This window comes from Phyllostomus discolor, chromosome 2 (assembly GCF_004126475.2).
Source record: "Phyllostomus discolor isolate MPI-MPIP mPhyDis1 chromosome 2, mPhyDis1.pri.v3, whole genome shotgun sequence".
Classification (NCBI taxonomy): domain Eukaryota; kingdom Metazoa; phylum Chordata; class Mammalia; order Chiroptera; family Phyllostomidae; genus Phyllostomus; species Phyllostomus discolor.
The window spans coordinates 174,799,174-174,822,701 of record NC_040904.2 but is presented as its reverse complement, the minus strand read 5'-3'; the positions used below and the strand labels follow the sequence as shown (position 1 = coordinate 174,822,701).

The following is a 23,528-nucleotide window of genomic DNA, read 5'->3' as shown; positions in this document are numbered from 1 at the left end:
AGGATCAGTGGTTGCTAGTGGTTTTTGTAGGAGAGAGGGATGAATAAGCAGAACACAAAGTGTTTAGGACAGTAAAACTACTCTGTATGATACTGTAATGGCAGATACATGTCATTAGACATTTGTTCAGACCCATATAATATACATCACAAAGAGTGAACCTAATGTAAACTATGGACTTTGACTGGCCATAGTGTGTGAATGAAAGTTTCATGGATTATAACAAAGGCACCACCCTGATGGGGATGTCGATGAGAGGGAAGGCTGTGTGTGTGTGTGTGTGTGTGTGTGTGTGAAGAGGAAAGGAAGTGTGTGGATACTTTCTGTACTTTTTGCTAATTTTGCTGTGAACCTAAAATGTGTCTAAAAAATAATTAAAAGAGCAATGGGCTGACCTACGAAACTCCAAAGGATATTCGGACATGCTGCGCAGGAACACACTGGCTAATCCACCTACTGACTAAGGGCCTGACGGCAACGTGAGATGTGCTGACGCGAGTCAGTCCGTAGTACACCTGCACCAGGTGTTTTGTTTTTAACATAATTTAATTATCACATAGGCACAAAACCTAAAGCAATGTAAGTATTCAATGTGTTAACAAACTGCAAATAAAAACTGGAAATAAACCGAGGAAGTGAAAGAACGAACAGATTAAATTCAATTCCTAAAAGCAATATCAATCTTAGGTAAAAGGTTAAAGTACTTTTGCATTTTAATGATCATTTCTGTTGGGGTATCCCACTGATTTCCATTGGTTGGGGAAAATATCAGACAGAAATAGAAAATTCTATGGCCAAAAAATAGACCCTGTTTACCTCACGTGAAGATATTTTCAAAAGAAGGCGAGGGGGCTTTTTCTTGAAAGAGCAACATACATTTTCTCTGGAAGAATGCTGACAGCCTTCGTTTCTCACTTGATTCACCCACACCAAACAATGCTTCTGAGCTTAACTTTCCCAACTTTACTAAAGAAAAGTGCATGCTGAGTCTTAGTCGTACCTTTGAATTCATGCTTGTATTCCTCCTGCATAGCCCTGGCAGTATAGAGGAAAGTTTCCTGGTTCTTGGGATAAAAGAAATATTTGTTTTCTATTTTTGAAGCCAGTTTCATCAAAGAGAATCACGATGCAGCAAGCTATATTAAAAGTATAAGGGGACAAAAGACAGACAAATAAAAACGATAAAAATCAATTAAAGAAATTCTAAATAAAAATGTGGACCATAAAAGCAGTCAGTGTAACTTCAACAAACATTTCATTCAAGGCCTGAAAAAAAGGAAGAAGGAAAAACCTTTGCCTGGCCAATGTAGACAGAAAACTGTGCTTTGGCACTAAAGGTAAAAGGAGCAGTTGTTGCTTTGGGAATTTACAGAACTTTTAAGATTTTTGAACCAATACTAGTCAGTTCTTTGAACATAACTGAAATTTGAGGCCACAGCTGAGACTTAATGCATTGAAGAAGCTACATAAAGAACACATTTGTTCTTTAGTAAGTGACTTTTTGAGCATCTTCTACATATAAGGGCTTTAGGATTCATCAGTAAACAGAACAGACCTCACCCCCTGCAAAAGAAAGACAGAGATTATGTTCTATTTAGAGGAAGGCAGAAAATGAACACTAAACATTGATAACTATATATAAGAAGTTGAAAATTCTACAGGAAAAAATGAAGCAGAATAAGGGTGAATGAGACACAGGTATTAGGATGAGGGAAGGAAGGGCGACAATTTGCAGAGGTGAGTGCAGGGCAGGCCTCCTTACAAAGGGGACAGGTGAGGACAGGTCTGAAGCAGGGAAGAAGGGTGTCCTTTGTACACAGCCAGTGCCAGAGTCCAGGTGAGAGCCTGCTGGTGTGTGCTGGGAGGGTCCCGGTTCAGAAAGCTTGCAGTTACCAGCAAGGCCAGACATGCACCCTGAAAACAAGCCATCAACCAAGGACAAAATACAACAACAAAAACAATCAAGGTTTTGAAAGAATGACACAGAGTAAATCTCAGAGGATTCCTGGAAGCACCAAGGAAGAGATGAGAGTGTAAATGGTCCTTGAAATGTTTCTAAGGATTGTCTTCCCATAGAAATAGCACTTATAAAAGTTACAAAGCAGTTACAAAAATGAGAGATCACATCCCACCAAATGTTTAAAAACAAAAATGTTAGGTGACTCCCAAGTCCCTTTCATTCTAGAATAATTCAGCCCCACCTAGCCATTGGCCTACCCACCTCTTCCAGAAAGTGGAATCTATTCTGCTCTTCCTTTTTGCTCTTCCACTGACGGTTGGCTTGACTCCCATAGTTCCTCAAAAACTGTTCTTGTCTTGCTTGCATATCCAATGTATACATTTCAGTTATTTATCTTGCTTACTTTTCGTATTTGACCTGGTTAAACATGACCACATTGCAATTTTTGTCTCCTTCGCTAGGTCTCTTCCTTCTCTCCTCCCTCCATTTTGCTCTTTCTTCCTCCATCAGCTCCATAAACACTATGCTGTGTTCTCAGTTACCAGTTTTCTTTAGTACTCACTGTCTTCGATGTCTTCTCCAATCCTGTCTTTTTTAAAAAATTAAATTCGCCGGAGTGACATTGGTTAATAGGATGGTATAGGCTTCAAGTGTACATTTCTATGACACAAGATCTGTATATTGCACTGTGTCCCATTCTTTCCTAAAGCCACTCAATCCAGGGTTTCACTCCGCTATTCCACCTGATTTACTAGGTAGCTGATAGATCCCAGTTTCCCCAAACAACCTGGGTTGGCTCCAGTGGTCACAGCTTAATGACGAGAGTGCCCCTTTGCTTTCTCGCATTTGCTCTCCCTGTCTGGATGATAAAACACACAGCCTCCCTCTGTGACTCCCACTGAAGACTCCCATGGCCGTTTCTCAGCACTGCAGTCCTCACCCTGTGCTCCTGGGCCTCCTAAAGCACCACAGCAAACTCACTGGGCCTGAAGGGGTATTTTAAAATTTTGAGGAAGTACATCCATCAACCACGGCACCAACGTTTGCTCAAGTTCTTTCACAGTTTCAATGTTAGATCGCACTGCTTTCCTTTCGATGATGGCACGTTTTTGCAAATCTGGGTTTTTGGTGTTGGTTGTGGTAAAAAGTGAGGACTGTGCAGAAATCAGTGTGGAACAGGACGTGAGTGTGAGGGTGTCCAAAGTCACTCTAAGATTAAAAGTTGTGTAGTGCCCAGACATGCACATTCCATTAAAAAATAACAGCAGTTATTCAAGAATGAAGTTAAATATTAGAGTGTTTTTCCCCCTTGTAATGTGCGTGTGTTACGTTTTCAGCTTTCTTAAGTTGATAGGATTCAAATATTTATTAGGTTGTTTGGGCAAGACCACTTAAACGTAATAAGCAAAACGCTTAGGTATTCCTTTCGGTCAAGGGTGGCCATAAGAATGTACAGAGGCTCTAACAGTGACATGAGCCGAAGAAGTTTGGGAGCCTCTGTTTCAGTTCTTACCCTAACTGGCCCATCAGGGGCATCTGAAACAGTTGCTCACTCTTCCTTCACTCAGCTTCCAGGCCCCACACCTTCTGGTTTTTCTTCTAGCTCACTGGTCACAGCCTTTCAATCTCCTTTGCGGTTTTCTCCTTCCTCTCCTCAAAATCTTACTCTTTGAGTACCCTAGGACTCGGGCACTGGTACCCTTCTTTTATCAGTCCATCATCTCTTTTTGGGGGGCCCCACCCAGTCTCAGGGCTTTAAAGACCATGCACATATTGACACCTCCCAAGTTTATAACTCCAGAACACAACAAACTTCACCACGTTTGCAACTGGATGTGGAATAGACACTTCCAACTTACCACGTCCAAAACAATTTTATCTTCTCTTCTCGGTCCCTGCCCCATAAAAACAAACAAACAAACAAAAAACCTACTTCATTTCAGTACATGGAACATTCTTCCGGACTCTAAGGGTATGAAACTGGGGTCATCCTTGATTCCTCCCTTTCTCTTAAATGCTACCAGTCTAGCAACAAATCCCATTAGCCCTACCTTCAAAATATATCCAGAATTCTGGAATTCTGAAATAGCCTCCTAAGAGTTAAACACATGTTCTTCTATAGTATATGTTCTCAACAAAGCAGCTGAGTCGTCCTTTTAAAACATGTCAGATAACATCACCATTCTCTATTAAAAATTCTCAATGACATCACATTTGATTTAGAGTCAAGGTCCTTGGCCTACATGGGGCCTTGATCTGAACACCTACCCCAGCCCAAGTTCTCTGAGTTTGTCTACCATCATTCTTCTTTCTCACTCCATTCAAGCCGCAGTGGCCTATTTGACAGCCCTTGAATGTAATTCTGCCTTAAACTCTTGTACCACCTGTTCCCTCCACCTGGAATGCTCTTCACCCACATAAGTACTTGCTGGCTCCTTTCCTCCTTGAAATCACTTTTACTAGACCATCCCTTGAAACACTGCAACCTCTCCCTTACCACAACACACGTTCCTAATTCCTCTTACCCAGGATGACTTCACCTTATTCCATATCATTTCTTATATTCTAACATTCTATATATTTATTTTCATAACACAGTTATTACATACTGTCTTTCTTTGATCTATAGAAGCTTGGGGATCACTGCTTTGTTCACTCTAAGTCCTGTTAGTCTTCCCACTTTCCTCCCATCTCCTATGAAGAGTCTCTTTTTTTCCCAAGAAGGGTTAAGTGTTTGTTCTTTGTACAAGGCAACTTGTACTTGCTTTGTTAGAAACATGAACTATTGTGTTGTGATTGTCTTTTTGCATATCTACTTCCCATTGACTCTATCCATGAATGCCTTGAGGCCTGGACTTATGTCTTACTGATCTCTGTATTGGCCATTCCTAGCATGGATCTGCAGGTCTCAGTGTGAGTTTATTCAATAAATAAACAAATGAATTAAGTCAGTGGAGTTCACTCTGGAAATTTTGTCCTCTGACAATAATTTTTCCAGAAAATCTGTGTCTTTTATTCTCCTGCTCTAAGAATAGAAAGTAACATTTGATATAGTCTTTATGTTTTTTACTTCTTCTTCATATTATAACTTCATAGGGTTGTTGACAAAACACCTAAAAAAATAATCCAAACCTTATATTTTCCTAAGATTCAGCTCAGTGAGTTTTCAAATCATCCCATCTATCAATGAAAAGACAAGTAACTAGTGAAAACATGAAAGACAGTCTGGAAAAATTATAAATGTCAACACTCAGGTTTTAAAAAAATGAGTGCATTTCTGAACATGCATTGACTTAATATTTTTAAATTGATTTGGCAATGTCCTGAGCATAAACATGCACCAGTGATTTTGAACCTAATGCATTACATTAAAGCTTATTAAAAATGTGAGTTTCAGACTGTGTATGTATTCAGTCAAAAACTGTGTATCACTGAACATTTACTTAATCAGATTTTTAAAGATGTAAGAAGAAAAAATGACTAAACCATAAGTAAGAACTCTAAAATATCATAAAGATTCAAGAATCATCTTAGGATAGATAGAATATACTACCAAACTAAAAGAAATACTAAAACAGCCCTGCCTGGTGTGGCTCAGTGGATGAGCACTGTCCTATGAACCAAAGGGTCACTGGTTCAATCCCCAGTCATGGCACATGCCTGGGTTGTGGGCCAGGTCCCCGGTAGGGGGCACATGAGAGGCAACCACACATCGATGTTTCTCTCTTTCTTTCTCCCTCCCTTCCTCTCTCTCTAAAAATAAATAAAATATTTTTCAAAAAGAAATACTAAAACAGGAGAGAGTACAAAGATATAGAAAGAGAAAAATGATAACAAATGAGGACAACAAAACATTGTATGTAACACAAAATAGAATAAAAGTATCAGATAAAAATAAATAAATAAACAAAGTTCATAATATATGTCAACACATAACACAGGAAATGTGTTAGAGCTGCAGGTACTGCAATGAACTGTCACACGTTCCCATCACCATAATCGGACCATTTCAAATGTGTATTTCCTATTAGAAGAAAACCAGTTCTTATACATTAATTTTTTAATGTATTAAGTCGCAAGGACAGACTTTGACTAATAGTTTTGTACTAGTCAGAATGGACTTATATAAACAAAGCAAACCAGACAACCACTCCCAAATCTCTGTGGCTTATCACACATCACAGTCCAATGTAGGTCACACACACATCCCAGTGTTTGACATGTAACAGGCAATGAATGTGTTAAAAGACTGAATGAATGAATAGAAAAGAAGAAGAAAGAAAAGAAGTCCTATTTGATTTTGCTCGAACTATTTAACCTATCCCAGCCTAAGTTTTCCCACCTGTAAGACAGGACGATAGTGCCAACTTTGCCCGGTGGCTACAATGATTAAAATATAGGTACAGTATATAACATAACAGCATGTTACTGTATGTAAGGATCTATTCATGCTATCAGGACAGGCTTGAGGCGCAACTCAAATTTTCCTTAGCTATTCAACTTCTTACCTTCTCTCTTACTCCTGTTTTTCTCTCATTTGCCTCCCACACTAATGGCTGTCATGCAGAGCTCCATTAAATCTGCTCTGAGTGGGCTACCATTCAGGAAGAAACTTGCATCACCTGATACTGCCTTCCTCCAGGTGAAGGGAAATTCAGCCAAACAGAACAGAGACAGCATCTGACTTGGCCGTGAAAGAAAGGTGTCAATGGCAAGAAAATGGGGGCAGGGTGGATTTCCATGATGTCATCAATGTACTGACATTGCTGATTACAGGAAACACCTGGCCATATTGGTCAGGTGCATGGCCATATTGGCACATCTTGGCAAATTGAAATGAGTACTAGATTAAGTACTGGAATGAGATTCAAATTCCAGCTCTTCTACTAACTGTGCTGTGTGATTTTCAGTGACTTCCTTAATTCACCTAGTCTTCACTTTCCACATATGTAGAATGACTAGGTTCGTCTGAGTAAACTTTTGCCATTCTTTCAGCTATATAATTTTATGAAAGAGGAGAATATCATAGGGCAGAACTACTCATTAGGAAACTGGCCTTGAACAAGGAATTTTTTGGAATAACATGGCAGAAGCCCCTTTAGCAACTTAATCTGACATCCCCAAACTAAATTTATCTGTCATAGTAGGACTGTCTTCATCTATTCGGGCTGCTATAATAAATTACCATAGATTGAGTGGCTTGAACAATAAACATTTATTCCTCACAGTTCTGGGAGCTGGGAAGCCCATGATTAAGGTCTGGTGAAATCTGTATCTGATAAGAACCATTTGCAGATGGTCACCTTCTTATATCCTCACATGGCTGAGAGAGAGGTGTAGAGGGCAAAGGGAAAGAGAGAGCTCTGGTCTCTTTCTCTCTTATAAGGACACTAATCCCATCCACAGATCCCCATACTCATGACATGATCTAAACCTAATTACTTCCCAAAGGCCCCACCTCCAAATACCATCCCTTTCAGGGACTGAGGTTTCCACACATGGATTAGGGGGGCAGAGAATACAGTCAGTCAGTGTATAGCAAGGTACCTTTGAGGTACTTACACCACCTCCGCCTCACAGCTCCTTCAGGGTCCTCCTGCGCCCTTTCCATGGAGCTCAAGTCTATGACTGAGTGGGAAGAGGGGCATAAAACTGTTCAGGTCAGTCTGACACAGGACAATAATGGGAAATTCTTGCTCCAAAAGGCTTTGCCAAGCCTGTGTCACAATTAAACCTTATGCTCTGCCCAGTTGTGCTTTCTCCCTCTACCTTCCACAAGTAAGTGTTCTCCCTAAGAAGAATTTTGCACCTCAGAATTCATTTTAGTGTCTAATTCCACCAAGCCAATTTGCAATAGTTGAGTGAGAAACAAGTGCAGTTAGAGACAAGACTTTCCCTTGCACAAGGCAAAGTGATTTAGACATTTGGATTCCTCAGAAAGAATGCCATATCCCTCGTTCTTTTCCCGGACCCTATGTTTTCATGGGGCATCAGAGATTATGCCCATTTACAAGACTCTCTGAAGCCTTTTGATGGAATCTTCCAGGATTAACCATCTCATCTCAACAAACAATAGCAATGTATTGCGTTTGTAAATTTGATTTAAAAACCTGTTGTAGCTCTGCCATTGCTGCTATAATGTTGCTGCTCTGTCTTTTATTGGGTTTTGTGGTATTAAACCCACCCTGCAATCCAATCTTATGTGGAATTATCCCTCTCACTGTTGTGTCAGACTAAACATTAACCATCACCGGAGATATAGTAAGTAGAGGATATCACTGCCCTCTAGTGGAGATACTGAAGACTATTCTAAGACTATCTCCCAAAGTGGAATTTTCACAAGGCTCACAATGCACCCTGAGAAGTAAAACAAAATGAAACCAGAGAACTATTCTCATGTCTGGGTCTTGACATTCAGCTGACTGTATTTGCCTCATTTCCATTTAATCCCCTGCTTTCTTACCTGTAGCGCACATGCAGCCATCCTCATCACCCACTGTGTTTAACGACAAAGCTTCTGATCTCCTTTTCCAATAGGAAAAAAAAAACCCCTAGCAACAGTGAAACATTAAAGAAAATAAGTTGTATAGAGAACTATTTCTACTTTAGTTCTTCAGATGAATTCTGTTTTCTGGGATATGCCAATAGACAAATATTTGAATTGCTATTGCTTTTTCCCCTCTCTACTGGATAATTCCATTAACACCAGGAATAAGAATAAATCATTTATGTACTTTGTGCAAATGTCTGAGTGCATGTATTTTCTCCATTTGTGGGTGGAACAGTATAAAAGGCCATCCTAATAATTCAATTTTAAAGAACTTTTGTTGATTTCTTCTGTCTACTCTCCCTTCTTAATGTAAGGAGAAGAATATCAAGCCATTGTCCCTTAAATTAAAGAGAAACAGTATTTTAAAAATGGCCAAATCAGACTACAGACTAAAGAGGCAGACAAATTGGGTTTCAACCTGGACTCTGGTTCTTTAACTTCCCTGAGACTCAATTTCCTTATTTGCAAATTGGGAACAATTATACTTTAAACAGCTGTGGTGAGGATTAAATGAGATTATATATGTAGAGTTTAAACCTGCTACATGTTAACTGCTGAGACATTTGTTGTTATTCTAATCAACTACCAAAAAGCACTTATTTTGAACATCAAAAAGCTCTAACTCTGTGGGGATCTAGGCAAAATTCACCATATTTTGTTTCCTGTGAAGATCTCCAAAACAGGTAATTTTCCAAGGAAACCCCTCAACCAGTTATGGTTCATTTTCTTTTGAAACAAGTGGTTGTCATCAAGTCCTTGGACCAGACGCCTGTTCTCACTTCCAACCCGCACCTCAGGCTTGGCCTCCCAGGTTTCCCCGCCCATCGCTCTGATCTCCCTCCTCTTCTGCACGTGAACTTATTTCTAACCAGCCTTACACATTGGCGGTCCATCTCCCTTTAAGTGTAAATTATTTAAGAGTCAATATTGTGTCCGTCTAGTCATGAATGAATGAATGAATGAACAAGTGAATGAATGAATGAAGTTTCCTATTAAGTGACATTTTCCTAAACCTCTTCCTTGTTAATTAGGTGGCAAATATTCCCTAAGGATTCAAATACAGAATTGAAGAGAACTTGACTTCTGAATCACTGAACTTCCTCATCCCACAAAGGATGAATAAAGTAATGTCATGTAAAATAATCAGATAATGGTTTAGTCAGCTGGACCAATCAGAACTCAGCATGCTTAAGCTCTTGGGAAAGGCAGTTCCATCACTAGAGATTCTGGGACTTTCACTCACTAGGTTATTATAGCTTGTTTTAACTCAAGGAAAAAATATCTTACCACTTTTATCACATGTTTACCTATCTCCTGCCTATCTACAATCAAAATATTATATTTCTACAATATTATCAGTTTTAAAAGCAATAATTTTTAAAGTTACTAGAAATCAATTGAAAATAACTAAATATTTAAAGTAATCTATCACAATAATAGTAAAAAGCCTCAGAGTTTACCAAATACTTCGGAATGAAATTTTTCTGCATTGAAACACCACAGGCCTTTAGATTATCATTATTTCTGAAGACAGCAATTCAGCTTTTTACTCAAATAAACCATGGATATTTGTGCATGACAGATACTGAATATTAAAAGGGGAGTTAGGTGATAATTCCTAGAGTTCTGGCAATAACAGAAGGTAGAAAATTTTAAAAGGGGAAAAAATAACAGGGAAAAATTGTTCATGATCTTCCTTCTCCTAAACAAATGATTTTATTCATGCTTATTCCTTAACGTAATTTATACAGCAAATACATTTTTTTTCCTTGAAATGGCCTTAGTAAACCTAAAGATTTTTCTCGATTATTCGTTTTTAAGGAAAAATATCCAATCTTGTGCAAAACACACTTGACTTTGAAAAGCCTTAAAAGAATAAAGCTACCATTTCTTCAGTCTTTTGTATGTTGAGTATGCTAAGAACTTTACAAGTATTTGCTTTAATCCCCAACACAGGATTAAATCAAATAATATTGTGATACAATTGCTATGCTCATTTCACTATCTTATTAACACCAAAAAACATCAAAAGCTCTGTAGCTGGACTTGAGTGTATCTGATTTTAAACACTCATGTAGAGCTTCCCAAAGTTCAAGCTGTACGCCTAACAACCTACAAACTCGGCCAACACCCCATGACCCAGCATTGATGTCCATCTTACTTCCCCCTTTTCATGGCCCTGAGTTTCTCATTTTCAAACAAGAAAGAGTACATTTCTCATTACCTTTTTAAAAACAGATTTTATTTATTTACTTTTAGAGAAAGGGGAAGAGAAGGAGGGAAACATCAATATGTGAGAGATACATCGATCTGTTGTTTCTCACACGCCCCCAACTGGGAACCTGGCCTGCAGCCCAGGCACGTGCCCTGACTGGGAATCGAACCAGCAACCTTTTGGTTTGCAGGCTGGCACTCAGTCCACTGAGCCACTTGATTTACAGATTTCAGAAAGAAACATTCACAGCTTTAGGTACACATAAAAGCAGCTCTCTAAATCTCAGTTAAAAATGATTTCCTGAAGGAGTTTCCATTTAAGATCACCATTAAAAAAATTTACAATATGCAGATAAAGATAGAAATTTACCTAAAGACTTTCCATCTCCCCCACCTCCTACCTAGGGTCGCCAAATTTCACAAACAAAAATACAGAAGACTTTAAATTTCAGGTAAATGAGGAATAATATTTTAGTGTGAGTATGTCTATCACATATTTATACAAATACATACTTACACTAAAAGAAATCACTAATTTATCTGAAACTTAAATTTAACTGGGAACCCTGTATTTTACTGGACATCCTATTTCTACCCTGACCCCAGCTTCATATCAAATTGCTCAGCAGAGCTCTCCACACATCATTAGGGTCTCATTTGATAATGTGTCTCACCTAATGACTCTTTCCTTTTCCCATCAGTGATAAACGGGATGTTCTGAGGAATATTTACAAATTCGATCACAGTCTATTAGTTCACTTACAGAGCAGAACTAATGAACAGAGAGGGCTGGGAATCCTTGTACTTCATTGGTAAACTCTGGTAAGGAGAAAACTATTTTTTAAAATCTTTTATTTATTTACTTTTAGAGAGAGGGGAAGGAAAGGAGAAAGAGGGAGAGAAACATCAATGTGTGGTTGCCTCTCATGCACCCCCTACTGGGGACCTGACCTACAACCTAGGCGTGTGCCCTGACTGGGAATCAAACCCACTACCCTTTCATTCACAGGCCAGCACTCAATCCACTGAGCCACATCAGCATGGGGAAAATTATTTTTTGTAATTTGAACTTACATATTCTACTATCTCATTTCACTAAAAGGTAGTAAAATAAAGCCAATGCAAGTCTGATCAGAAAATTTTTTAAAAAGGCATGGTAAGTTGTGTAAGATACTCATATTAAAAAAAACACAGTCTTTTAAACATAGATTTCAATAGAAGTTCCAAAATATAAAGTTGCAATGTTGCCCAACATTGAAAGATGTTCTTACCCTGGCTGGCATAGCTCAGTGGATTGAGTGTGGGCTGGGAACCAAAGTGTCCCAGGTTCAATTCCCAGCCAGGGTACATGCCTGGGTTGCAGGCCATAACCCCCAGCAACTGCACATTGACGTTTCTCTCTCTCTCTCTCTGTCTCCCTTCCTTCCCTCTCTAAAAATAAATAAATAAAATCTTAAAAAAAAAAAAAGAAAGATGTTCTTTTATCTTGCAGTATTGAAATACTCTTCCTGTATTTATCTGGCTTAGATGAATAACAACAAACAGATACTCATCAAATCCCACTTTTAAAAAATTAACTAAAATTGATATGATTTGTTTATTGAAGGAAAGGCAATTTTGGTTTTAGAAGATAACATCAATATAAATTTAGATTGCTCTCTTAGTGATGATTCCCAGAGGAATCAAATTTCCTAAGTAAATGTCAAGTGTGTTCTCCAAAGCACCATTAATCAAATTATGTAATTAAATATATGCTGCACTTTGACATATTAGATTTTGGATCATTTTACAAACCGAAGCTTTTCTCCTGAAGAACATGAATGAGTTCATCAGTGTAAGTGCAAAGTAACAAGACCATTTTAATGTGTCTTAATGGAAGTGTTCTCATTGTTTTAAAGGGGTACCAGTGAAATATCATTTTAATGCTTATATAAGGGTCTGTGCTTTTCAGCTGACTGGGAAGAGCGGGTGACTTCAGTGAGGCTTCCATCAGCTAGTAGGCTGGGAGGTTAACCATGGAAGGTGACCTAGCCAGGTTGGGTTGCTATAACTAAATACTATAGACTGGGTGGCTTAAACAACAAACACATTTATTACTCACAGTTCTGGAGGCTGGAGTCTGCGATGAGGGTTCAGAATGGTCGAGTTCTTGGTGAAGTCCCACTTCCTGTTTTACAGATCATCATCTTCTTGCTGTGTTCTCATAGAGCAGAGAGAGAGCTGGCTCCCTGGCCTCTTCTTACAAGAGGTCTAATCCATTCATGGGGTCTCCACCCTCATGATCTAATTACACCCCAAAGGCCCCATCTCCAAATTGAGGATTATGATTCCACCATATGAATTTGTGGGGGATGGGGTAGAAGAGAAGGAAATGCACAAGCAGGCAGTTCATAATAGCAGGTGTTATCAGGTCTACAATTTAAAATACTTCATTCAGCACAGGCAATGTGATATTTTTTACATATTAGTTTAAGTGATAGTCTAGAAGTAGTTTATTGCCCTAATGAGAAATGTACACTCCAGGCCTGATTAACTAGCATTTAATCAGAAATATCTATACTCCAGAGGTTGCTATTCCAAGCCTTTCTGAGATCACTATCTCCAACCAATACCAAAGACTTGGTAAATTAACATAATGAATGCTCAGAAAAAGTTTGGTGAAAATGTGTGGCCTTTTAAATCATGTAACAGATGTTCAAACTAGAGTTCTCAGTAATGAAATCAAAATGCATAAATTGGCTAAAATAATTTATGTCTATTTGAACATTCAGATAAATGTGAAAATCTAGTGAATCTTTCACTTTTTAGAAAGCCTTCCAAAAGTCAATTCTATAAAAGAACTGGTCCAGCCACTTTATTAAAAGAGGCTTATTCCTTGATGCTGCTCATAAATCTGACTTCTGCCTTTAATATATTGTCACATCTGCCTTGAATAAATATTTCATGCTAGGTCTCCTCAGAACACACAAAAGAACAGAGAGCTAGAAATTCACTAAGCCTACAGAATGGATTGTATGAACTGTTTCATGCCTGCTTGTTAATAAATGTTTGCTTAGTGGATGACTGTAAGCATGACAGCATTTGGTCTGAGGTTTGCTTCCTTTATAGCTCGATAGGGAAGTTGGAGCGGAAGGGTGTAGTTCACCCTGATGACCTCTAAATATTGTTAAGTACCACTGTTTACCAAAGATCTCATAGTTGTACTTGACCAGATCATTTAGGTCAAGTCATAGCAACAGACACATACAGGGATAAGACCTGTGGACTAGAATTTCTGGGATGCAAAGAGATTCTAATCCAAACTGTCAGCTTCCTTCTTTTCCCAGAAGGTCTGATTATCTGCCCTTGAACTATTACCAAAATATCCCCTGACTGCTGCTGGACTTTCCCATTAGCTTCAAAAATAAAAACAAAAACAGGGAGAAAAAGCCCCATGAAGACATGAAGTCAGTGTGGCTTCAACTCGCCCTAAGCAAATAGACCCGTAGTGAGACAACACAGCGAGAGTATGTGAAAGGTTGGCATGGGAAGACTCATCGCTTGTCCTTTCTACAATCTTTGTTCAATGTTCTTTCAGTTTTTGTCTTCTGCTTTCCTGTTTGGTTAGAGTTTGTAACCTCATTCTGTTAACATTCTTCCGTACCTTACATTTCTTTATTTTAAAAAAAGAAAAAAAGGAAAGGAGAATGGAGAAAAAAAAAAGTTCTCAGTTTTCCAACATGAGCAATAAAGCCTTACTTAGACATAAGATTAAGGTGACTACAGGAAAATTCCTCATTTTCCAGTGTTCATCCCCAAGACATCATTTCACCTTTAGAGTCCACCCCTTCCTGCAGGCCCCCTTTAGAGGGTTTAGAGAAAGAGGTAAATGAGAAGGCTGTCTACTCCCTTCAGCCCTGTTCTTAAATGGATAAAATTTGGGGAAAAAAATCAAAGCAGCTTTGGAAAGGAATGGCGGTCTCCCCAGCTCACTGGAGTCCTGCCCAGGGAGAAAGGAAGGAAGGAAGGAGAGCCTTTGTCTTGCTGAAGAAGGACAAAAGGCAGTGCTGAACCCATCTAGTTCCATCCTGCTTTCTGTTTTCCTCTGTGGGAGCTGGGGGGGTGGGGGGCAGTGAAGAGTGGAGATATCCTAGCCCAGCCATTGTATTGACTCCTGTTACCCTCTTTTCCCAGCCCAGAGATGACCACTTACCTACTGAAAACTGCTACATTTAATTCTCCTGCTCCATACCCAGTTAACCCCTGGACAGGCCATTTATACGTTTTGGCAATTTCTCAAGGAACTGCATAGTCTTAAGAATGAAACTGTAACTGCTTAATTCAGCTCTCAAAGCCCTTGACAACCTAGGCTCTACCTTCCACTCTAAACATGGTCTCTACTCTGTCTTGCCTCCTCCCTCATCATAGTGTTGCTGAACCAGAATAGAGGTTCAGCTTCCTGCTGCCACCAGTACGCAAATTCCAGAGGCAGAGGTTGGTGAAAAAGGAAAGGGGTCTTTATTCAAATGCTGCACAATCTAGGAGAATGGCAGATTCTTGTCTCAAAAGCCCAACCCCTCCAGAAACCCAGAGGAAAGCCTGGCCATCCTTAGCCGGACCAAAACCACCGGCAGTGTCCAGAGTTCTTTTTCCCATCCCATGCACTGTCCCTTGAGAGCTGTAGGCAGCCACTGAGGTGTTGTCCAGGCAGGCCTCAGCCCCTCTCCTTGGAACCTGTGTGTGGGGCCAGCACTACCATTGGTCATGTGGCTTCCAGGGCTACAAGGTCCCGCAAATGCACTGGCCAGTACAGTCACAAGGTGGGCAAGCACTAGCATTCCTTCCTTCCCTGGGTTTATATTAGTTTCCCATGTGCGCCGGACCAGATGCTTTTCTTAGCCCAAACTTCCCGGCACTCCAGGAGGGTCTGGCCTCCAACCAGTGCCTTCTTTTCTCCAGGCTAGATTAACAGGTTTCTTCGATACAGCACCTCCCCAGGGTGCCATCTTGACCTCTATGGCACATGTACCTGCTTTTCCCTGGCCCCACCCCTAATCAGGTACCAGAAGTGGTTAGGAGGGCTTTCCCCCTACCCTATTATCTCACTAGCCTTGTGTGTGCCCAGTGTAATGCTTCCTCCTGTTGCCATCTTGCCTTCAGTTCAGTCATGCACAATAACTCCAGAAACCTAAAAGTCACATGGACGTGCACTTCTTTGCCTTCATGCGTAGGTCTGTCTCCTCTGCTTGGAATGTCTTCTTTTTTTTTATAGCCTTTGGTCTATATTTATAATATCCAAGTGACCCCAAGCAATGGAATTTTGATTCTCAGGCCTTGGACATTTGAACTACCTATGTTTCCCTTTTTGTGGATAATACGTAATCACTACAGAGGGCCTCACAATTCCTAGAGTGTTGCTAAGCTCTTCCAGATATCCCAAGTTACCTGATATCCTTTCTATTCCAGCAGCAGGAACATACTTCCAGGCCATGTTGTTGCTCTGATGGGTTTGCCTGTCAGGTCCAAGCAGCAGTTTATTTCCAGATTGTTGTGTGAGGACAGGATGATGGAAGAGAAAGGGAGAGAGAAAAATAATCAGACCAAGCACTCAGACAAGGAACAAATTTACTTTGAGGCTTTTCAGGTTATGGTCTAAGTAGTTGAAAATTACCTCAAACTTTCTTAGCCATGTTTTATTTCTCCCTTTTTGAAATGAAGTTTCTACATTTTTTATTTTGAATCATGCAGTGTGTTTGGTAAATAATTTTCATGGAAGGTATAATAAAATAGTGTGGGGTGTGTGTGTGTGTGTGTGTGTCCATGCACACTTATAGGCCAGCATATACATACACCACTGCTTCTGAGTGTAAGTTATGAACTGTCATGCATTCAGAAATTTCCAGCACCGGGTCTCTGAGAAAGGAGATGGGGATCTACACAAAACCCTTCTAGCAGCTGGCCTCATGAGCCTCACCCAGGAGGGTATTGCAGAAGGGGCCTGCTCACAGACCTCACAGAGAACAGTGCGTGCTCTCAGGAATGGGCTTGCTCAGGGCTCTGCTTGCTTCTACCTCCCCACTCACCCCCAACACTTGGAGGTACACAATCGCATCCATGACATACAAATGCATGTTCGTACGTATCGGATTCCTTCAGGACTCTGAAGTTTGCTCTCAAAAGCATCTTACACATTACCATTAGAGACAGTGTCTACTTTGTTCATCGTTTTACGCCAGGTGCCTGCCTCCCACAATACCCACTACCCGATGAGGATTTATTGAATAAATGAATGAACAAAGGAAAACATGGGTTGCCATATCAGAATTCCAATATTTTGTATTTTATTAGTCTTTTCTAATGCTATGATATCCATTAAGGACTTATTTGTTTGGAGTGGTTATTGGTATCTTTGAAGCTGCATTCTTTTTATAAAGGCAATACACATAGATTAAAAACATTCAAACAGGCCCTGCCTGGTGTGGCTCGATTGGTTGGAGGCTTGTCCCATAGACTGAAAGTTCGCAGGTTCCATTCCTGCTCAAGATACATCACCCAGGTTGTGGGCTCAGTCCATTGGGGGTGCATACGAGGAGGCAATCATATCTCTCACATCAATATTTGTCTCCCCCCACCCCTCTCTTTCCCTTCCCCTCTCTATAAAAGCAATGAAAAAATGTCCTCAAGTGAGGATTACAAAAAAATTGAAACAGAACACAAAACACAGAGTTTAAAATAACTTGAAATCTATCAAACCAGATCTAACAGTGAGCATTTTTCCAGATATTGCCTTATGGAAATACATAAATATGTGACATATTTTATGTACTTGTTATAGTCTTATCTCTGCATATATATATAAAATATAATGTATTAGTGAACACTTAACCTGTACATTTTTATAGAAAACATGTACATATATAAAAAACATGAATTATGTAAGTACACATAATTTTGTCTAGAAATCTCTTTATAGAAGTGTATACATATATAATTATAAAAATGCTATTTTATATCAATGGGATCTTTCTATTTTGTATATTTGCTGTGTATTTATTCCTCCCCACTGTGTACTGAGTATACTCCACGTCCATGAACAGGACTTCCAGAGCGTGCTCTCTCAGGACACCTCTCTGCCTGTCTCGGTCAGGGCAGGCTGCTCTAACAAAGCACTCGATGGTGGCTTAAAAACAACAGAGGTTTATTTCTCACAGTTCTGGAAGCTGGAGATCTGAATCAGGGTCCTGGCATGGTCCAGGTCTGGTGACACCCCTTTTTTGTGTCACCAGCTTCTCACTGTGTCCTCACGTGGTGGAAGAAGCAAGAGAGCTCTCTCTGAGGTGTCTTTGGCAAAGACATTAATGCCATTTATGAGGACTCCACCCTGAAGAATTTACCATCTCTCAAGGCCCAACCTCTTAATACAATCACATTGGGGGCTCAGGTTTCAACATATGAATTTGGGGGGGCACAAACATTCAGTCCACAACAGAGCCCCTGACAGATTTATCTGCAAAGAGTTGAGGGACCTGGGGCTGGTTTCAATCCCTCTGAGATGAAGTGTTCTCACTATAAACCAAGCAGTAGTATAATAGAATCTGTTTTAGGATTTTTGTGAAAATCAAGTGAGCTGATTCATAATGTTTCTAACATGATGCCTCACAGAGTTTTCACTAAAAACTTGTGGGTCGGCATTTTTTAAAGGAATTAATGGCATCACAATAACCTTTCAGGTTGGTTCTCATGTTGCATTTTAACTTTTACAGATTTGAACTTCGCTATCAGCACAAAGAACTTTAAGTCTCATGTCTAATACTATAGCTACAAAATATAAAGCTTTGACAAATGTATTAAATATGAAATATGACAGGATTTTGAAATTAAGCTTTTTCAGATGAAGATAAGAGATACCTATTTTTAAACTAGAAGACAGGAAGATAAGAAAACTTTGGTTTGTGTGACTGGTAAGTTCTCCATTTTCTGTCTTGCTTTCCTTTTCATTCTCAAAACAAACAAAAAAGCCAGCCCTGGATGATGGTTACCAACATTCTAAGTAGCTTATCATTACAGCTAACCATTACAGTAAAAAGAGGATTTGGTATAATGCAGGTTCCAGGACTACTCACAAAGAGGCATCTAGCTAGCTGAATTTAGTTCATGTGTCAGTCCCATGGAAGGGAGCATATGAATACTTGCTGGGCAAAGGAACCTAAACCACATGAACAGTCTGAGAATTGAGGAGAGGTGATTTCCCAAGACATAGCGGGCAGACAGAAACCTACCCACTTCATAGGGTCTGCCCAATGTTAATATACTTTAAAACACAGAAAAATGACTGAGGCATTATGAGACAACTTGATATATGTGTTTATTGTTTTGAATAAAATAAAAATGCCCAATAAATAGGTAAAAGCTATGCAGCACTTGTCATGTGTCAGACACTGCTCTGAGAGTTTACTTATCATAACTCATTTAAGCCTTCCAAGAAGAGGTAAATTCCATGTTTCAGATGGGAAGATTAAGGCACAAAAGGATTAAGTGGCAAAGCAAGGATGTGAATCTAAAGAGGCTGGTTCCAGATGCACACGCTTAACTGCAGTATTATGAATCACTCCTTTTCTGAGGTTGATAAGAAATTCTTAGGTGGAATTTAATTATATCTGAATTAATAGCTGTGCTGGTATCTTCCATTTGCCATTCCAGGTAGAGGTCTCCATATACTAGCCTTCGTGTTGTCCTTCCCATTGATCCCTCCTTTGCTCCTTCAGGCCTAGAAGGAACAACTTGCTGATACTGGCATCAAGGTATTTCACTATGCCAGCTGCTGCTCCTGATTCCGCCTCACAGCTTTGTAGAAGAGTCCCTTTGTTGAACTCCTCAATACTGAGCTTGATGGTGCCACATTTTTCTTCTAGCTCCTGGCTGATACAACAGAAAAAAATTCTTATTATCATAAGAATAATGATAATTTAATCAGTCATTACTTGTTTGAACTTGAAAGAAGGTAAATTACAGAGTTCAAACCTAACTTTTATTTTTGAGTCAGAAGAGGAGCCTTTTTTTGTATAAAATCAGATAAATAGAAAATAATGGTAGCTGCCTGAGAATGAACTACTGCTCCACAACCTTGCTACCAGGGTCTAAGACAAACAAGTCTCAGGCCAGATCCTGCCTCATTCATTAAACCAGCATTCCTTAGCACGCAGGAACAAAAACAATTAATGTACCTGTTTTGCAAGCTTAAGAAAGTCCCAGATCGTTGTCCCTTTACATATTCCAGCCCCCACTTTTCATGAAAATGCCACTCAAGGCGGTCACAACAACATTCCAGAGCAGGATCCTTTTCCCCTAAGGGCAGCATCAGATAACCAGAGATGCCCCACAGCAGCGGCTGGACACAGGGACACGCAGAGCTCCAGCCTCCTAAAGTTCTAGGTTGTCAGGTTTGCTGGATTATTACCCTTTGTTTATGCATGAGTAATCTAAAATATTTTAGCCAGTCCTCATGAATACTCTACCAATTAGAGCCCATTGTAACATTTACCTTTCTAATGATCAAGCCATCAATTTCACTAGTTAAAAACTCATTTCTGATGTGGTATGCCAATTAGCAGAGCTTCAAATGTCAATCAACTGGCTTGAGCAGGCACCTCCAAAGTGTGCCTTTTCTGATATTATTTTAGCTGATTAATCTTGGACTGAGCCATCATACTTTGAATGGGTTGTAGCTTAGCCTAAGTATTTTACACATGATAGCCATTGCAGAAATTACAGAATTTCTAAGTAAACTGCGGCTACCCTGCAGCACCATAACCAAGCCTGAAGATGGAATATAAGTCTGAATGCAGTGCCTGCCATAGGTCCTTCTCCGGCACACTGCACTTAGCCTAAAATACTTGCAAGGCTACACGACAATCGTGTAATTGCTACTTTCTAACTAGACTGGAAGGAAAGCAAAGACTGTGTGTGATGATTGTTCTTCCCCAGGACTTAACATTATACCTGGCACCTAGGAGCCAGTGAATATTGGCAGAATTTTTGAATGAAATTTCTGTGTGCTGAAATAATACATGAATGCCCTCCTAAGAAGAAATTAGGAGAATATACATGTATTTTTCCCTAAAATATGTTTTCCCTGTAGTTTTTCTTCTTCAGTGGGAATATAATACAAAGGATACCAGTCCATGGTCTATAACCATGATAAGTGTTCACCAACTATTTAATGGAAGAATAAAATGCACCTGCCTCTATATTCAGCCTCTTTTTTTCTTTAACCTTCATTGAAATAAAGCTGCAAAATTTACTCACAGCACACTGAAATGTGCCAAAAATATGATGTGGTGTGGCAATGGCCTTTCTCCATCAAGTTCTCATTTCCTGTGGTCTCCACGGCTCCCCTCATCCTCCCAGCACTTCTGCGCGTCCCACTACAGCAACAATTTTCTTACTTTTCTTTTTCACCCAAGGACGTGCTCATTGATTTTAGGAAGAGGGGGAGGGAGGATGAGAAAGAGGAAGAGAAACATAAATGGTTGCCTCTCTTACTTGTCATGACTGGGGACCGACCCTGCAACCTCGGCATGTGCCCCAACCGGGAACCGAACCTGCAGCCCTTTAGGCTATAGGATGACATTCCAACCAACTGAGCCACAAAGGCCACAGCTACAGCAGTGATTTTTCAACCAGTGTGCCACAAGAATTTTTAAAATATACAATACCTGACTATTTAGTCAGGGGCACCAACCTCTTTTCCCTTAGATTGTAAAAAATTTTTTAAATAATAAGAGCTAATACAACAGCTGTTCAGTGCGAATGAATGAAAATTGTACCCATTTTTTGTGAGACAGGCAAAAATATATAGTTTCTGGAGTGCCACAGAATTTTAGTAATTAGCTTATGTGTTGCCATGAGATGACAAAGGTTGACAATCGCTGCACTAGAGTAAAAGGCACATCTCTATCCCTTGCCTGCCCTCTGCAGGCCTTGGGGAGTGGGAGGAGAGCCTCGGGGAATGCAGCCTTTGTCTTCTCTGCAATCCCCATTGGACAGAATGCTGAGCCAAAGGCAGCCTCCCTCGGGCTATGCCTGGGAAAGCCTACCACCATCTTTAGCCTCCCTGACTTCCCAGCACCCTTCTGAAGTCTCTGCCCCATCAGGCTCATTCAGAGTCAGCCCATGAGAGGGAAGGATGCTGACATGGGATCTGCCCTCTCGTCCCCTCAGTCCGCTGCTGGCAAAAGGAAGCTTTTCCCTTTCACAATGACAGGCTGAGTTTTCTCTGTCGTGTGTTCCTTTCTGAACTCACTTTTTGCCTGGATTCATTTTTGGCACCATCGTCTGGGAAAATTCTGAAAAACTGAAGTGGGTGAAAGATTACTGGATGTACTTTCAATGGAATGCTGAGACTGAACTTTTGCATGTACCCTTGTCTTTGGTTTTTTTGCAACTTTAAAATATGAATAAAACTGAGATTAATTATTTTTGTTCATAGAATTAAAAATTAATTTTGACCAGTTTGATTTCCAGTCCAATTATGCCAAATATTATATTTTATTGTCCTGAAGGTTATTGTACACTTCGAATATCTTAGCAAATTCACTTCAGCATTTTGATTATCTATGTCTTCAGTTTATCCTTTGAACCAATAACACCTCACTGTTTATCTAAGAAGTTAGTAAATGAAGTGAATAAAGTATTTGACATGTGCATATTTTATATTTGTATGAGAGTTATTTTACCTATTAAAATTATTTTTTGCATTATCTCTTACCTTCTGTCATATAATTTAGCAACTTAATGTGTTTCTCTTTTCTCCAATCTCCCAAATTCAGTGAGTCACCATGGCCAAAGAGATCTGTATTCATAATACTTTCAGATACGTTTGTAGCCTCTGCTCTCCACTATCTATTTTTACTGCCATATTGTTAATTCCAACCCTCAGCTTTTCAATTTAATTGTGCTCTTATCCCCAAGTCCAATCTTTCTGTTAAATATCTAAATTTCTCAAAAAAAAAAAGTCTAAATTGCTCACAGCCACTGGAGTGAGCAATTTAATATGCAAAATAGATTCTACTACTCCTATACTTTAAACACATCTTTGTTTCGTTTTTTGCTCCAACCTAAGTAAGGCTCCTGAGCAAGAAAGAATCACAAAGCTTTCCCTGATCTGCTCTTTTGCCTCCCCCACCCTTCTGCTGGGCCCCGAAAGCTTTTTCTCTCCTGATATCAGTAATAATGAATTACGTTTATTTCTCTGCAAACAAACTTCTAAACTTTCACCAGTATGACTTTTACCATACTTTATTTCAAGTACTGGTTTATTTGTCTAGGTTGCCCATGAGAATATAAACTTCAGAAATCAGTAATTGGGTATATATTTGTATTTGTTGTCTGTTGTTATGTAACAAAGTATAACCAATTTAACAGCTTAAAAATCACATTTTTCAATCTCACAGTTTCTGTGGGTCAGGAATCCAAGCTTGGCTTAACTAGATCCTCCTGCTGAGTGACTCAGAAGACTGTAATCGAGATATGAGATGGCCTGACAGGGAAAGGACCAGCTCTAAGCTTCCTCAGGTTGTTGATGGAATTCTTCCTTGTGGAGGTAGGATTCATGGCAGCTTGCTTTTTTAAAGCCGGTGAAGAAGAAAGAGCCTCTAGATGGAATCTGCTAGCAAGACTGAGCATCATATAACTAAGTAACATAAACACTACATTATATTGGTTTGAAGCAAGTCTTCTAATGCAGACTGATATTTTCTAGCTTTTGGCTGAAGGCTATTTAAGGGGAAGGTGATGGGAGGAGATGGGTCAGAGTGACTTGAATTT

General features: G+C 39.7%; 1 protein-coding gene across 1 annotated transcript in view; it reads right to left on the bottom strand.

Annotated features, from left to right (window-relative positions):
- The window catches only part of LOC118498540 (sucrase-isomaltase, intestinal-like), a 52,316-nt gene extending 30,282 nt beyond the window's left edge, over positions 1-22,034 (bottom strand). Inside the window, exons 1-2 of the mRNA XM_036016738.1 lie at positions 22,006-22,034; positions 19,495-19,622 (exon numbers count right to left, since the gene is read on the bottom strand). Of these exons, the coding sequence (XP_035872631.1) occupies positions 19,495-19,622; positions 22,006-22,034 (157 nt within the window). The remainder of the gene's footprint in view (positions 1-19,494; positions 19,623-22,005) is intronic.
- Between the last annotated feature and the right edge of the window lie 1,494 nt (positions 22,035-23,528).